A 16591-nucleotide genomic window follows, 5' to 3' on the forward strand; every position below is an offset into this window, starting at 1 on the left:
GATATCAGTTTAGTACTGAACATTTTCCAGATGACATAAACCCGAAACTCATTCTGGCCAGATTATTTTCTATTTCTGAGTATTTATATGAGGTTAATTAATTTTTTTAAAGCTGATTAAGTAGAGCTCTTTCATGAATTCGTTTTTGGCAATACCATACACCTACAACACACATATAGAGACATATGAACACACAAACACAGAGGCCTCATAGCTCCCATTCCAAAATTTTAGTACTGAATCAGGTACAACACGAAAGCCATCAGTTATAAGGGGTTGGGTTTAAACTGGGCTTCTAACAGATGGAACAAATCCAGGTTACCTATGTAGATGGCTAAACCCTTTTTACTACTGTTTACAAAAAGGACATTTAGGATTTCTATTTATCCTAGACAAGTCAAGTTCTAAATTAATTTACCTCTTTTTTTTCAAATTTGCATTTAAAAAGATAGCAGAGATAAGAGTTCCTGAGACACCAGATAGGACACTTGCATCTCAAGGGTACAAGCAAGGTCCTCCCTAGATGACTTTGTTTCCCCTTTGTTTAATACTTATAAGCCTCTTAAGATACACAGAGAACGTTTTGGGAGTGGTAAAAGAATTGGAGAGCTTTGGATTATCTTTGGAGCCACAATTAGATCAACAAACAAACATTATTATTAGGTGTTAATTTAATACTATTTCCCAGTTCACGTGAACCAGAAGCTCAATTAATTTCTCTTGTATTTAGAATTATTTGGTTTGTAAGCACTTACTTTTGTTTAAGCCAATTAAATTGAGTTCATTTACAAATTAACCTCAACAGTGTTATCCAAAGACAAATACACATACAAACAAACAAACAGGGAGACCTCACAGTTCTCATATCAAAATTTTAGCCCTGAGTCAGGTGCAGCAATGTAAAAACTCATCAGTTTACAAAAGGTTGGATTAAAATTGGGTTTTGATAGATGAAACAAATCAAGCTCACTTGTCTAGATAGCTAAACCCTTTTTACTAATACCTATGGAAAACAAATCAAGTTCTAAATTAATGTACCCTCTTTTCCAAAATTTGCATTTTATTTATTTATTTATTAAATTTATTCATTTATTTTATTTTTTATTTATTGGCTGCATTGGGTCTTCATTGCTGTGCACAGGCTTTCTGTAGTTGCAGAGAGCAGGGGCAACTCTTCATTGCAGTGTACGGGCTTCTTCTTGTGGTGGCTTCTCTTGTTGCAGGAGCATGGGGCACAGACTCTAGGCAAGCGGGGCTTCAGTAGCTGCAGCGCATGGGCTCAATAGTTGTGGTGCATGGGCTTAGTTGCTCCACGGCATGTGGCATCCTCCCACACCAGGGCTTAACCCGTGTCCCCTGCATTGGCAGGTGGATTCTTAACTACTGTGCCACCAGGAAAGCCCCAAAATTTGCATTTTAAAAAGATGGCAGATAAAGGTTTCTGAGAAGAGCAGATAGAACATTGGAATCTGAGGATCAGCAATTGTTTTCTGAATTTTGTGCCTGATGTCTGGGGCATACTGGACTATGAACTGCCTAGCCCAAAGGGCCTGTCCCTCAGGGGAGGAGGGATCCACATTCATTTGGGGTTCATGGCCCTGTAGGGTGAGGTCCCCTAGTTTGGCCTTCTAGAGGTTATAAGAACAAACAGTTTTGTACTTCTCCAAAAACTCCCATGACTGGGATAGACGGAGATGTTTTCTGCGTCACCTTGGTGTTTACCACAGAATATGTGGCACCCGTATCTATTAGAAAGTCAGTCAACTTGTTCCCCAGTCTTAGATGGTGATACCAAACCAAGTCCCTGTGCCCCAAGGTTAACACAGAAACCTCTATTTGATTCCCACATGCAGGGGAAACAGGAGGAGGTGAACATGCTGACGGCATGGAGGGGGCAGTTGGAAAAACTGCCGGAGCAGCCTGCTTGGCCATTGAGGGAGCTGGAATAGGCTGATGGGGGATTAAAGTTTCGAAATAACTTGTCCCCATTCTCATTTTTCCCCCCTTCCCTTGTAGAACAGGTTTCCCCTTAGATTTCTTTTCAGACCACTGCACCATAAGGTGGAAGCCCTCTGATTCCTTATCCTCCTGATGGAATAGCATAAATGTTCCTATATACAGAATCTCATCTCTTTTCCCTGTCCTTTTGCAAAACACTTTTAACTGTGAGATGGTATAACAATTTAGTGAGCCATTTGGGGGCCATCTTTCTTCTGATCCTCTAACCTATATTGGACTCGCACCCTATTTATATGTTTCTTAGTCACAGGCTCATGGCTATGTTATATCCATTTACCTAACATATGCCCTAAAGGGCTCTCTGGGATTGATGGAGTATTTCCCATTTTTATAAGTTTGATAACACCAGAACACAAAAGATGCAGACAAATTCCAATACAAAGGCACAAATTTTAGCATCGATGCACACAAAACCAAGACAAAACCAAGATGAAAACCAATGAACTAGTTCCCAACTCAGGTAGACTTACCCTACAAAACCCAACAAACTCAGATTGATATATATACATTACTAATAAGAAAAAATATCAAATTGTACACTTTAAATATATGCAGTTTATTGTATGTCAATTGTATCTCAATAAAAGTTCTTAAAGAAAAAACAAACCAAAAAACCAACGACGAGCTCCCAACGAACTGGTTCACCAAATCAGGTAGAGTCCAACAACAATTCACACCTCCAAAAGGGTACCCCAACCAAATTGGCTTGTCATGTAAAAGAAAAACTCAGATTGGGGGGGATTATGTTCCTGGTGTGCACACCAGAGTAACTTACCCTCCAGAATTTAATAGAGTCCATCAACTCACAGCCTCAGATGGAACCGAAGTTCCCCAAGTGGAACTGAAGTTCCCAGATGGAACCAGAGTTCCCTAAATGTAACCAAAGTTCTGGTTACTGAACTAGGTAGACTCACCATACAAAATCACATCCATGAATTCACAGAAGTTAGTTGATTCCTTGCTTCAATTGCCAAGTACTGGGGTAGCCGGTACCGCTTCAGGGAACTTTGAAGGGAAGACCCTCAGGACAAATGGTCCTGGCAGTTGCTAGGGCCTTGCCCCCATATTCCCTGACCAGGGCTGGCTAGCCAGGAGCAGCAAGGCTTCTGGCTGGCTAAGCCAAATTTGTTACCAAGTCCAAGCTCACTCTGCTCACCTCACGACAGGCCAATGGATCGGAGAGGAGGTGCTGAGGCAAGGAACTGTGACTTTATTTGGAAAGCCGGCACACTGAGAAGATGGCAGACTAGTGTCTCCTAAAAAACATCTTATCGGGGTCTGGATGCCAGTTTTTTTTATAGAATCAGAGGGGGAAAGGCGGGGAAGTAAAGTAAAAAGTGTTATCAGCCTTGCAAAACATCTCCTAGAATGACTAGTCTTGGGGAAGGGATGAGTTAATTTCAGAGGTGGGTAGGGTTCCCTGAGGCAGGCCATTGTGTATGATTAAAGCCATGGAAAGCAAAGGTTAAAGTCAAAGAAACAGATCCAACACGGAGTCCAATTTAGCTCTTCCCTGTTACAAGTGTATCTTTAAGATGGCAGAGAGCAGAAAGAATATTCTCATTAGAGATAAAGCCAGGCTTTTGGGACATAGAACAAGATGGAAGGAAAAACTCATCCAGTTTTTCATGGAGGACTGACAGCAAAGTTTGTCTGAATAGATGGTGATCTGGTAGGAGCTTAGTTAACTCACTAGTCTGTAAGACTGTCTCTCCAACAGCAGGCTTATGAGGCTTATGCCTGAGTTTTGCCTCTATGCTTCTTACTCCTTATGGCCAACAACACGATAGACAGAAACAAAGAAAACCAGTGACCATCTCTGGGAGGAAAAGAATCCTCTTGAATTGCTAATCCAAGGAAATAGCTCCACAAATATTTTCTCTTGCTTATCTAAATTTAGAGAGAGAGAGAGAAGAGGGGCCCTCACCATTTTCCCTTCTAACAGACTTTGCAGGCAGAGATCCTCGGGGCTGATGTGATAAGAAATCTCACCTTCTGCTGACATTTATCAAATGTGCCAGGATATCTTGGCTGCAGCAGCCTCAGGACAGGATTAAGGTCCAACCAGCTTCCTGGTTGGCTCACTAACTTTTGGGGAGGGGGTAATTTCTTCCTCTACTCCTCTTGAATTTCCGTGGCTGGGCTAATAATAAAATTGACACAAGGCTGATTAATAGGAGAAAAAGGAACACATTTTAATTCATGTTCTTGGAGGTCCCACAGAAATGGACCTAAGAAGTGGCCAAAGCAGGCAGCTTTTATATTTTTAGATAAAGAAACTAAAAATTTGTGAGGAATTGACAGGACAAATAAACTTAGATTTTAGGTGCCCAATTATTAAAGACTCTAAACAAAGTCTGGGCTTGTGATATTACATTGAAGAAGTAATTAGGTTTGTTTATATAGACTTCTAGATCTGAATTCCTAATCTTTGGTGAGAAGTATGTCCTTTTACCTTAGATGCAGGGAGTGCACCTTTCACATAAGAGATACATATTCTCCTTTCAGGGACACAGAAGAGAGGGTCAGAGGGTCCCTTTTGCTTTGGCCATTTCTTAAGTAACTTTAATTCAAAATAATCACTATGCCCTTGAGGCACATTTTGGGGTGGTCTGCTGTGGGCCCCAACAAACCATAAGAAGTTCCCCTACAAGTCAAGGAACATGGGTGACCTCTAGAAGCTGGGGACAGTCCTCAGTTGATAGCCAGCAACACAATGATAATTACTAAGAACTGAATTCTGTCAACAACCTGAATGATAAACAAGGAAATGGATTCTGCCTTAGTGCCTCCAAAGGAACATAGCCTCCCACCACCTAGATTTTACCCCTGTGAAATCTTGTCGGATTTCTGAACATACAGAACTATAAGATAATAAATATATATTGTTTTAAGCCACTAAATTTGTGGTAATTTGTTACAGCAACAATAGAAAACTGATACAGAAAGGAATGTTTTGTCTTTATGTCATTTAAATCAAAGGTTCTCCAATAGTGAATCCTTATTCAATGAGGCTGGTAGGGTATTTAATAACCAGGCATTACTGAGGCCCTTTCCGTACCAGTGACACGCAAAGTTACATGAGCCAAAATATCAGGGAAGCTCCCTTGGACCTTCTGTTATCATTTGCTACCAATGTGTTGCCATAGTCCCTTCCATCTTGGTCCCATATATTCTAGTGGCAGCAGCAGGACCTTCACAAGGCTGGGAAACCTGTATCTAGGGTTCATCTCCTTTAGGCATGTAGAAGTCACTGCCTCATTCCTCCAATCTGGATGTTGCATCATTACCTGGGAGCACTGAGGGGTTAAGAGTGGGGTTTTTACTACCTTTTGTCCCCTTCTCAGTTGGGGGAAACCTTCCCTCTAACAGTCTAACAGTTTTTGCTTTTATCTTAAGGATACATCCATCTCACCCCTAACACACAGGTGCACACGCATCAGGCCTGATACTGAGGTCATCTCTAATCTGCTTTACATCTCAAACTCCCTTGAAGCAAAGAAGCACAATGGTCTGGTTACTAGGAGTTGGGAGTGTTGACTTAAAAAAAAAAGCACAACGTGAAAGTTGCGAGTTGAGTTTATTTGGGGCAAAATGAGGACTACAGCCCGGGAGCCAGCATCCCAGATAGCTCTGAGAAACTGTTCCAAAGAGGCAGGGGGGAAGATTACTATATATGTATTCTTGGAAAAGAAGGAGTACATGCAATCAAACACATTTTTCTTGGTAGTGGGTTTCTGCTAGTCACGAAGAGCAGACGTCACCATGTAGGGATTTACTGCTTTTCCAGATATGAGGAGATGCAAGGGTTGGGCTCATAAAATCAGCTCTTGAAAACATCTAACTATCTGAAGACCTGTTCCACCCATCCTCCAAAGCACAGAGTGCCTCATTCCTGGTCTCCACCCTGAATTCCCTTCCGGGGATGTGGAAGGTCAGTAACTACAGCAGCACAAAGTGATTTAATTCTTGTATAGGCAGATGGAAAGTTCCAATTATAGTTGACATCTCAGTAGATTATTTTGCAACGTTGATGCACTGGTAAGTTGATTATATCCCTAAGAACTTTTGCTCACCTTCCTAGTGTCATGGTATTTCTCGGAGGTTTGGTCACTGATGGTCTTTATTTTGATACTAAGGTCTGTCCCAGGCTGGTAACCTCACATAAAGTAGTAGCTGGCTGGCAGGATGATACATTTCCTCAAGCTTCTCAAGGTCAGGGTTCATGAAGCTGGATATTGGGTGCATTTCTTGCTTTCCAGAGGGGAAAATGACTCTTTTCTCCCAGCTCTAACTGTATCCCTCCTGCATGGGCATTTTCTTCGATTCTGGTCAACCTCTGGGAGAATGGACTATAGAGAAGCCAGGATGGAGCAGGTGACAACTTATATGCTTATGGCAATATTTTAGGCAAGAGATGACAGGGGCTTGAATCAGGGCAGAAGTACTAGGGGAGATAAATGGTTGGATTTTGAATACTTTGGTGGGTAGAGCCAATGATCTCATGTGGGGTATTTAAAGAGAAAGCCAAATATAAATATATAAAATATAGGCTTGTTAGGATTCACCTGCCCTCACATAACTCATAGTTGGGAGTCTGGAGTGACCTTAAATGACTTAAGAGAACATTTCACATCTTGAGACTGCAGACGAGCGTTTAAAGATTGTCACAGGAGAATTTAATTTTGGTAGTTAAAGTGTTGGTTCTCTAACCTAAATCTGCAGCCATATTTCTTTATTTTCTGATTCACCTCCTTTTCTAGTCTCTAGGATTTCATTACCTCCCACTTCAAATGCCATTAAGTTCCAATTTTTACTCCCATCCTACATCCATCCCCAGGCCGGTTTTCTCAGCCTTTTTCTACCCTCCCTTAGAGTACTTCAAAATAAATGATGTGTGCCATTTCCAGGGCAAAAGAACGCAGGCAAGTGGAAAACAATAGCCCTGTATTCTACATACAGACTTGATTTTAAGATGACTAAAAATTTAATAGTGAAATAAACATTTTATTTGAAAAAATACAATACTGCTCTATTACTGTTAGTGATAAATCTACTTTGTTTTATATTTAGTCTTTCATAGCTTTATAATCAAGATAATTATGATTGCAAAACAACTCATATGACTGTTGAAAACTTTAATTTTTTGTTTAAAACGTTGAATGTAGAAGTAAAGTATTAATACATGAAAAGAATCAGCACCCATATAGGGCAAGAAGTAGTTCCATTTTCATTCTAAAGTGCAGTTCATTTTGGCTTTTAAAATACTACGGGCTATATTGCTGTTTTCCAGAGCTGTACTTGGGCAAGTAAGTTATTTTTCGGTGGCTCCCCGCTCCCCACCGCCTCATACATGAAATCTCAGTTCTCTTACTGCCTCTTGATCTCAGGGGCCTCGGACAATTTAAAAATCTCATTTTAAACAAATGCTTAGTGCCTACTGTAAAACAGCATGCTTGATGACGAGCAGAAAATCCAAGTACAAGACACACGATACAAGTCTCTGCCCTTCTAGAGCAAGAAATCCGCTGCAGCAAACACGCCGTGAACCCAGTTTTCAGTCCGGACAGCCTCTCCTTTGTTGGCCTGAAACTATCAAATACATCAGCTGCTGACACTGCTGTGCGCATTCACCCAGATAATTCTCAGACTGCCATCTTAAGGCGGAAAACGCAGAATTCCATTTTATTTTCACCTTTAAAGGGGTGAAAATAAGGAAAGTACATTCAGGTCTGCCACCTGACGTGTTTTCAGAGAATATTCCTTTACTTCCCCCAGAGACACTTTCCTAACCTCACCTGCTCCTCAGGACAACCTACACTTTTCTTCCGGGTTCGAGGTGAACTGGCCCACTGGGCACAGACCAATGGGCTCATTCCTTCTCCGCAGCGGGGCGGGGTCTCCAGCCTGGGCTTCGGAGGCCCGCCCCCGCACGTGGCGTGCGTGCGTGGCGCCGTACGGCGCTGGCCGATTTCTCCAGCGTGTGGCGCCCCCAGGCGACAGCGGAGACTCAATGTGACGGCCCGACGAGCGCCTGCCATGGAGCCGCGGAAAGAGGCGCGAACGTCCAGGGACCGCGTCGCGCGGCCGCCCGGGGCCTCGAGGTTTCAGACACCCGACGAAGAGGAGCGGCAGGAGGGCGGCTCAGCGCCGGCAGCGGCTGCCTTGGATGTGGAGGCCGACGGGGCCAGTGCGGACGGGCTGTGGGAATTGCCAGTGGAACCGGCGGAGCGGAGGCCCGAGTGCAGCCGCTGCAGGTGACCGCCCGGCGGGGGCGGGGACTGAGCCGGGCGGCGGTCTCGTGGGGGGTGGGGGTGGGGTCGTGGTGGCTGCAGCGCCCCCAATCGGGGAGGTGGCTGCTGCGACTGCAGTTCCGGGGAGTGCCGGTTCTGGCATCTCCGCGCTTAGGGCGGCAGGATCCGCTTGTTGACCTTGGATTCACTGTGAAATACCTGTCACAGCTGTTTAGTTAGAAGCCATTTCTCCAGGTTGGGGATTGTTTGGCCTTACTTCCTGCAAGACACGGAGCGGTTCATGGGATGAGCCAGCAAAAGTTCCGCTGTCAGGAAGCTTGAGCGTCTGATGGGGAAGTAAGGCGTAAGGACAGCAGTATTTGTAAAAACACATTTATGCTCATGTGACATAGTCATCTAACAGTTAAAAAAAAAAAAGAAAAAAAAACCCAAAATGAATTAGAGGAGAGAGAAGATCAAGGTGGTTATTACAGTAGTTGAGATTGTATTCAGAATTCACTTAGAAATATATATTGAGCACCTACTGTGTGCCAGGCACCGTTTTAGATTCCGAGGAACCTAGGCATGGATAAAATAACATTGTCTCTGTGCTCATGGGGGCACTTTGAGTCTAATGAGACAATTTATTAGACTAGCAACACCAACAATTAACATTATTTGCCCTATTGAGTTATGCTGCTGTACTTTTCAGAATTGTGATAATTGCTTTCTCTGCTTGTTTGAATCTCATGCTATATAGGTATACTGTTATATTTACCTCCTGGGTGTTCAGGATCATTTGCCTCGGTTACTGTCTCTGTTGCTCTTGACACTTATAAGTATTAGATAGTGTCTCTACTCTCTCACCTGGTAATCACTCTGTAATTTGTCCTCAGATCCTACAGTGCTCTGAAATGGCTCTCACTAAAGTCACCATTAATCTTAATGAGGTGAAATCTAATGGATCCTTTTCACCTTTAACTGGACCTTTTGGCAGAATTCTGCAGTTGAAATACTCACTCCTTGAAACATACTCTCTCTTTGGTTTTCCTTTGATTTATCTGACTTTATCCTAGTCTTCTTTGCCCGTGCTATTAAAACTCTAAATGTTGGGCTACCTCAAGGTCTTGGTTCTAGATTCTCTTCTACCCCATACACTTTCCACAGGTGATCTTACCAGTTTTCATGGCTAAGTTATCACTTCTACCCCAGTCTCTCTAGCTCAGAGCTTTCTCCTGAGCACCAGATGTATGCATTCATTTAATTATTGTGTACTGAGTGCTTTGTTAATTACTGATAATAGGGTGGAGTCTTTCTCGACATAGAATGTTCAGTCTGTTATTGGATACAGATGATAAACCAGTAAATAAACAACCAAATATGTAATTATAGATTGGAAAAAAACCCCAGCAGTGCTGGAAAGAAGTGGGATGTTGTGATAGAAAATAGAAGGATGGTGTCAGGAAAGATTTCTTAAGACATAGCCTTTATATTGAGACTTGAAAGATAAGAAGGGTTCAACCAAGAGAAAAGTGTTCAAAGAAGGGGAACAGAAGGACAGACTGGTTGTCTTTACCATTTGCATACTTGGAATATCTTACTGTGACTATTTTGACCTTTCCCAGGGCTGAATTGTAAGATTCCCTCCTCGGAGGGAAGGATCTTGAGTGTAAGGACCTTTTTATATTTTCTCAATGTGATATGTGTAGTAGATGCTCAGTAGACCTTTGACAAGGGTGAATAATTTGTGTCTAGAAGAGACTGTGTGTGGAACAGAAGGGATGTGTGAATACAGTTTATTTAAATAAGCTGTCTAAAGCTGTTACGAGATAACACTTAAGAATGCTGTGAAGGGGTCTCACTAGGTTGCTGAAAGAGAAGTGTTTCAAATATAAATCCAGAGCTAAATTATGCTAGCTTTATCATGTTTTTAGTCTACTCAGAATTGCTAGTTATAATAGTTTAAAAATTAGTCTTCTGTGGTTAGCAAAGATTTATAATTTTTCTGATCTGCTCCTCCCTGCCCCATTAATAGGCTTTATTTTTTAGATCACTTTCGATTGACAACAAAATTGAGATGAAGGTGCAGAGATTTCCCATATACTCTCTCCCCTCATACATGCTTAGCTTCCTGGTTATCAACATCCTCCACCAGAGTGGTCCATTTGTTACAGTTGATGGATTCCATTGATGTGTTATTATCATTTAAAATCCATAGTTTACATTAGGGTTCACTCTTGGTGTTGTACATATTTGGAGTTTGGACAAATTTGTAATACTATATATCTATTGTTATAGTATCATACAGTGTTTTTACTGTCCTAAAAATCCTATTGGCTCTGCCTTTTCATCTCTCTCTATCCTCTAACCTGATTTACTGTTTAAAAAATGAAAATGACTTCCTGGATTTTAGCTTGTTTTCAGTTTCATTTAGTTAATACTTTAGAATTATAATTCAATCTGACATTTCCATGCTTTGCTTTTTCTAGTGAAATTTTTTACCTTTTAAAGATTCTTCTCTCCCTTTGCATGTTATGCATTTTATTTGTTTTAATTGATTAGAATACAGTTGTAGAATTATGGAGAATGTTTAGGTGTTATCAATAAAATAGAAATTAATTTATAGCTCTTTATATTTTATTAGGGTATTAGGGTTTTAACTAGTTCCCTGAGTGAACTTCTTTACATTTATGCTTATAATAGTTTTTATTTTATAATAGTTTTTAAAATTAAAATGCATTCTTTGATTTGAGTGATCAGTTAGTCACAATTTTTTTGTCATTTACTTAAGACACTATTCATTTCTTTAAACACATTACTATAATTGTCACAGCCTAAGGAGTTCTAGAGATTTCTAGAGATCGGTTTTGTTCAGCAAGTGCAAACTCAATTTAATTTCTCAGCAGTATCTTGCTCGTTAAAAATATGACATATCTTAAACATGAATGAAATATTTAAAAGATCCCAGACTAATTTGTTATTGCAAGATACAGATTTTATAAAAAGTGTGTCCCTGTTAGAAGGAACAGCATGTACAGGAGTACACTGTATAGAGTATAGTATATTTGGAGAGTTGGGCGGAAAGGAAGGAGAGACAAGGCTGCAGAGATTAATGGTGGTTGTATTGGGAAGGGCTAAATAAACTGTTAGGGAGTTTGAGCCTAAAGCACTAGAACCCAACAAAACAGCCACTGAAATATTTTTATACTTGAATGGAGGTGACAGTTTGACTTCTATAGGTGACTTTTAGCTGTCACAATTTGTACTCTGTTTTACATATTAAGAAAAATGCAAACTGAATGGTGATAACAGTGGTAAAAGGCTTGACTGGGACGAGTTGGGGCCTTATTCCAGTAAAGATGCCAGACATCTTAATTATATTTTTATATCTTCTGTGGATATTCCTGCCTGAGAACAAGAGTTAGAACCAGTTGTAAATCATTGGTCATAAAAATAATGGAATAATGTCTAAATACAGAGTATTTTTTAATCTGTCTAAGGGAGGAAGACAGCAAAAAGAACACGTACACAAACCAACATAGGCCCTGAGACAGAAAATTTTCTCTCTCCAGTGCATTCTTCTTTCACAAGTACAAAGTTGTAAGGCTTATAATAATCCGCATCAGTATATTTAGCACCCATTTATTAAGCACTGATCAGCTGCAGGTTATTCACCAAGCCTAGGTGTTTTATATATGTTATTTTGTTTATTTTTCATAACAGAAGTCTAAAATTGATAATATCATTAGCTTTTAAGTGATAAGAAGGTAGAGGTAACAATTAAGTAGCAGAGTTGGGTCTCCAGCTCCAGTTCACTTGGCTCCCAAGCTCCTGTAAGCACTTAAGTTTGCTCTATGCTCCACACTTGCTGAAGAGGTGAAGAAGCCTTATGATTTTGTTTGCAGAGTGGATATAGTTACTAGTTGAAGTGGAGCCACTAAGGCTGCAGGAGTAGCTCTGATTTTAATACTTTTTAAGGTGAAGTATGTTTACTTTAAGCTTAGCAACAAGATGCCTGAGCTTTAGTATTCGCTAGCTCCCTTTTTTTTCTTTTTACAAAAACTAAGACATATTTGGTGTATAGTGTTATATAAGTTTAAGGTGTACAGTGTGTTTATTTGATACATTTATATATTGCAATATGATTATCACTGGTAGTGGTTATCTATTGTCACCTAATTATCATTTCTTTTTTTGTGCTGAGAAGATTTAAGATGTAGTCTCTTAGGAACTTTGAAATATATAATACAATATTGTTGACTATATCATAGTGCTGTGCATTAGATCTCCAGCATTTATTCACCTTTTAGTTCCAAGTTTATACCCTTTAACAACATCTAGCTTCTTTATTCCATGTCCTAACCTTTTGCTTATTCTTTAGGCTTGGTTATTCTGGAGAAAAGGTGATGGGGATAAAATCATGAGAAAGAAGCAGGGGAGGTTGCAGGTATTTAAGAAGAATACAGGAGCCACAAACTGGCAACCCACAGATGTTTTGTTTAAAACTATATTTTTACCAGTTTTAAAATTAGTTGCTAATAGTTAAAAATGAAGATGTTTTATATCAAAATCCAGATTCTGGTTTCTGTGAGAATGGGAAGATCTAGCAGCTTGGGGGCCACCTTCCGGAGCAATAATTTTTTGAGCTAAGTATTGATTGTGCCTTTAGATTGGATGTGATCTGTCCAGGTCCTCATTGCTCCCAGTCATTCCTGCTTTTAATTCATTTATGATTAACTACCTGACTCACAGGCATTTGCTTTTTGATCTGGGTCTCATGTATGTCATTGTGGGCTGGTCTGCCTGAGCAACAGGGTAAATCAGTCTGCAGGTTTTGTAGGTAAATGTGAAAAATGGCAATTCCCAAAGCAATTAGTTTACAATAATTAAGATTGTTGAATTGGTATCAACACTTAGAATTAGAAAACCAACTGTTTTGGTAAAGATTTAGGTGGTCTGAAAATTTAATTCTTTGTGCATATCAAAAATATCATATTCCTAAGACAACATTATTAAGTTAATTTGTTCTTTCTTATTGATATAGAAAATATGTTTATTCTTTGAACTAGTTCATTCCTAAGATATGTGGGAAGCTAAGTGATTTACGAATTACTGTACAAGCTAATCATAAGTTCAGAGTTGAGCAAAGATGATATATCTCAAGAGGGAATTTTTTCCTTAATCTGAATTAAGTCTCCAAAGAGGAGTGACCAGTCTTTTTTTTTAAGTTCTTTATTGGAGTATAATTGCTTTACACTCTTGTACCAGCTTTTGAGGCACACCAAAGTGAATCAGCTATATTTATACGTATATCCCCATATCCCCTCCCTCCCACTTTCCCTGTCCTGGCCCTCTTAAGGCATCACCCATCATGGAGTTGATCTCCCTTTGTTATACAGCAACTTCCCACTAGCTATCTATCTTACAGTTGGTAGTGTATCTATGTCTATGCTACTCTCTCACTTCGTCCCAGCTTCCCCTTCGCCCCCCGCCTCCCCCAACCCCATGTCCTCCAGTCCATTCTCTGCATCCTTATTCTTGCCCTGTCACTGGGTTCATCAGTACCATTTTTTTTTCTTTTTTTTTTAGATTCCGTAAATATATGAGTTAGCATAGAGTATTTGTTTTTCTCTTTCTGGCTTACTTCGCCCTGAATGACAGACTCTAGGTCTATCCACTTCATTACATATAGCTCCATTTCATTCCTTTTAATGGCTGAGTAATATTCCATTGTATATATATGCCACATCTTCTTTATCCATTCATCTCTTGATGGGCATTTAGGTTGTTTCCATGTCCTGGCTATTGGAAATAGTGCTGCAGTGAGCATTATGGTACATGTTTCTTTTCGGATTATGGTTTTCTCTGGGTATATGCCCAGGAGTGGAATTACTGGGTCATATGGTAGTTCTATTTTTAGTTTTTTAAGGAACTTCCAGACTGTTTTCCATAGTGGCTATACCAGCTTACATTCCCACCAACAGTGCAGGAGAGTTCCCTTTTTCCCACACCCTCTCCAACATTTATTCTTTCCAGATGTTTTGATGATGGCCATTCTGACCAGTGTGAGGTGATACCTCATTGTGGCTTTGACTTGCGTTTCTCTGATGATTAGTGATGTTGAGCATCGTTTCATGTGTCTGTTGGCCAGCTGTATGTCTTCTTTGCAGAAATGTCTATTTAGGTCTTCTGCCCATTTGTGGATTGGGTTATTTGCTTTTTTGGTATTAAGCTGCATGAGCTGTTTGTATATTTTGGAGAGTAATCCTTTCTCCGTTGGCAAGTATTCTCTCCCATTCTGAGGGTTGTCTTCTTGTCTTATTTATGGTTTCTTTCACTGTGCAAAAGCTTTTAAGTTTCATGAGGTCCCATTTGTTTATTCTTGATTTTATTTCCATTATTCTAGGAGGTGGGTCAAAAAGGATCTTGCTTTGATGTATGTCAGAGTGTTCTGCCTGTGTTTTCCTCTAGGAGTTTTATAGTGTCTGGCCTTACATTTAGGTGTTTAATCCATTTTGAGTTTGTTTTTGTGTATGGTGTTAGGAAGTGTTCTAATTTCATTCTTTTGCATGTAGCTCTACAGTTTTCCCAGCACCACTTATTGAAGAGGCTGTCTTTTTTCCATTGTATTTTCTTGGCTCCTTTGTCAAAGATAAGGTGCCCGTATGTGCTTGGGTTTACCTCTGGGTTCTCTGTTCTGTTCCATTGATCTTCCTTTCTATTTTTGTGCCAGTACCATACCATCTTGATCACTGTGGCCTTGTAGTATAGTTTGAAGTCAGGAAGCCTAATTCCCCCAACTCCATCTTTCCTTCTCAAGATTGCTTTGGCTATTCGGGGTCTTTTGCGTTTCCATACAAATCATAAGATTTCTTGTTCTAGTTCTGTGAAAAATGCCATTGGTAATTTGATAGTGATTGCATTGAATCTGTAAATTGCTTTGGGTAGTACAGTCATTTTCACAATGTTGATTCTTCCAATCCAAGAACATGGTATGTCTCTCCGTTTGTATCTTCATTGATTTCTTTCATCAGTGTCTTATAGTTTTCTGCATACAGGTCTTTTGCCTCCTTAGGCAGGATTATTCCTAGATAGATTATTCTTTTTGTTGCAGTGATAATTGGGAGAGTTTCCTTAATTTCTCTTTCTGCATTTTCATTGTTAGTGTATAGGAATGCAAGAGATTTCTGTGCATTAATTTTGTATCCTGCTACTTTACTAAATTCATTGATTAGTGCTAACAGTTTTCTTGTAGAATCTTTGGGGTTTTCTATGTATAATATCATGTCATCTGCAAAGAGTGACAATTTTACTTCTTCTTTTCCAATTTGGATTCCTGTTATTTCATTTTCTTCTCTGATTGCTGTGGCTAACACTTCCAAAACTATGTTGAATAATAGTGGTGAGAGTGGACACCCTTGTCTTGTTCCTGTTCTTAGAGGGAATTCTTTCAGTTTTTCACCATTTAGAACAATGTTGGCTTTTGGTTTCTCACATATGGCTTTTATTATGTTGAGGTAATTTCCTTCTATGCCCATTTTCTGGAGAGTTATCATAAATGGATGCTGAATTTTGTCAGAAGCTTTTTCCTCATCAATTGAGATGATCATATGGTTTTTATCCTTCAATTTGTTGATATGATATATCACGTTGATTGATTTGCATATATTGAAGAATCCTTGAATCCCAGGGATAAACCCCACTTGATCATGGTGTGTGATCTTTTTAATGTGCTGTTGGAATCTATTAGCTAGTATTTTGTTGAGGATTTTTGCATCTACATTCGTCAGTGATATTGGCCTGTAATTTTCTTTTTTTGTGACATCATTGCCTGGTTTTGATATCAGCGTGATGGTGGCCTCATAGAATGAGATTGGGAGTGTTCCTCCTTCTGCTGTATTGTGGAAGAGTTTGAGAAGGATAGGTGTTAGCTCTCCTCTAAATGTTTGATAGAATTTGCCTGTGAATCCATCTGGTCCTGGGCTTTTGTTTGTTGGGAGATTTTAGATTTTTTTTTTTTAATAAATTTTTATTTATTTATTTATTTAATTGGCTGTGGTGGGTCCTTTTTGCTGTGCGCAGGCTTTGTTTTAGTTGCGGTGAGTGGGGGCTACTCTTCGTTGTGGTGTGCGGGCTCCTCATTGCCGTGGCTTCTGTTGTTGCAGAGCACGGGCTCTAGGTGTGTGGGCTTCAGTAGTTGCAGCACATGGGCTCAATAGTTGTGGCTCATGGGCTCTAAAGCACAGGCTCTATAGTTGTGGTGCACAGGTTTAGTTGCTCCACGGCACGTGGGATCTTCCTGGAGCAGGGATCGAACCCGTGTCCCCTGCATTGGCAGG

At 40.1% G+C, this 16591-nt stretch overlaps 1 protein-coding gene across 1 annotated transcript in view; it reads left to right on the forward strand.

Moving 5' to 3' along the window:
* The first annotated feature begins 7983 nt into the window (after positions 1 to 7983).
* Positions 7984 to 16591, forward strand: part of DTWD2 (DTW domain containing 2) — a 101434-nt gene continuing 92826 nt past the window's right edge. The window contains exon 1 of the mRNA XM_057736952.1: positions 7984 to 8276. Within this exon, the coding sequence (XP_057592935.1) occupies positions 8059 to 8276 (218 nt within the window). The 5' untranslated portion in view covers positions 7984 to 8058. The remainder of the gene's footprint in view (positions 8277 to 16591) is intronic.

Source organism: Hippopotamus amphibius, chromosome 1 (genome assembly GCF_030028045.1).
Source record: "Hippopotamus amphibius kiboko isolate mHipAmp2 chromosome 1, mHipAmp2.hap2, whole genome shotgun sequence".
In the NCBI taxonomy this organism is placed as follows: Eukaryota; Metazoa; Chordata; class Mammalia; order Artiodactyla; family Hippopotamidae; genus Hippopotamus; species Hippopotamus amphibius.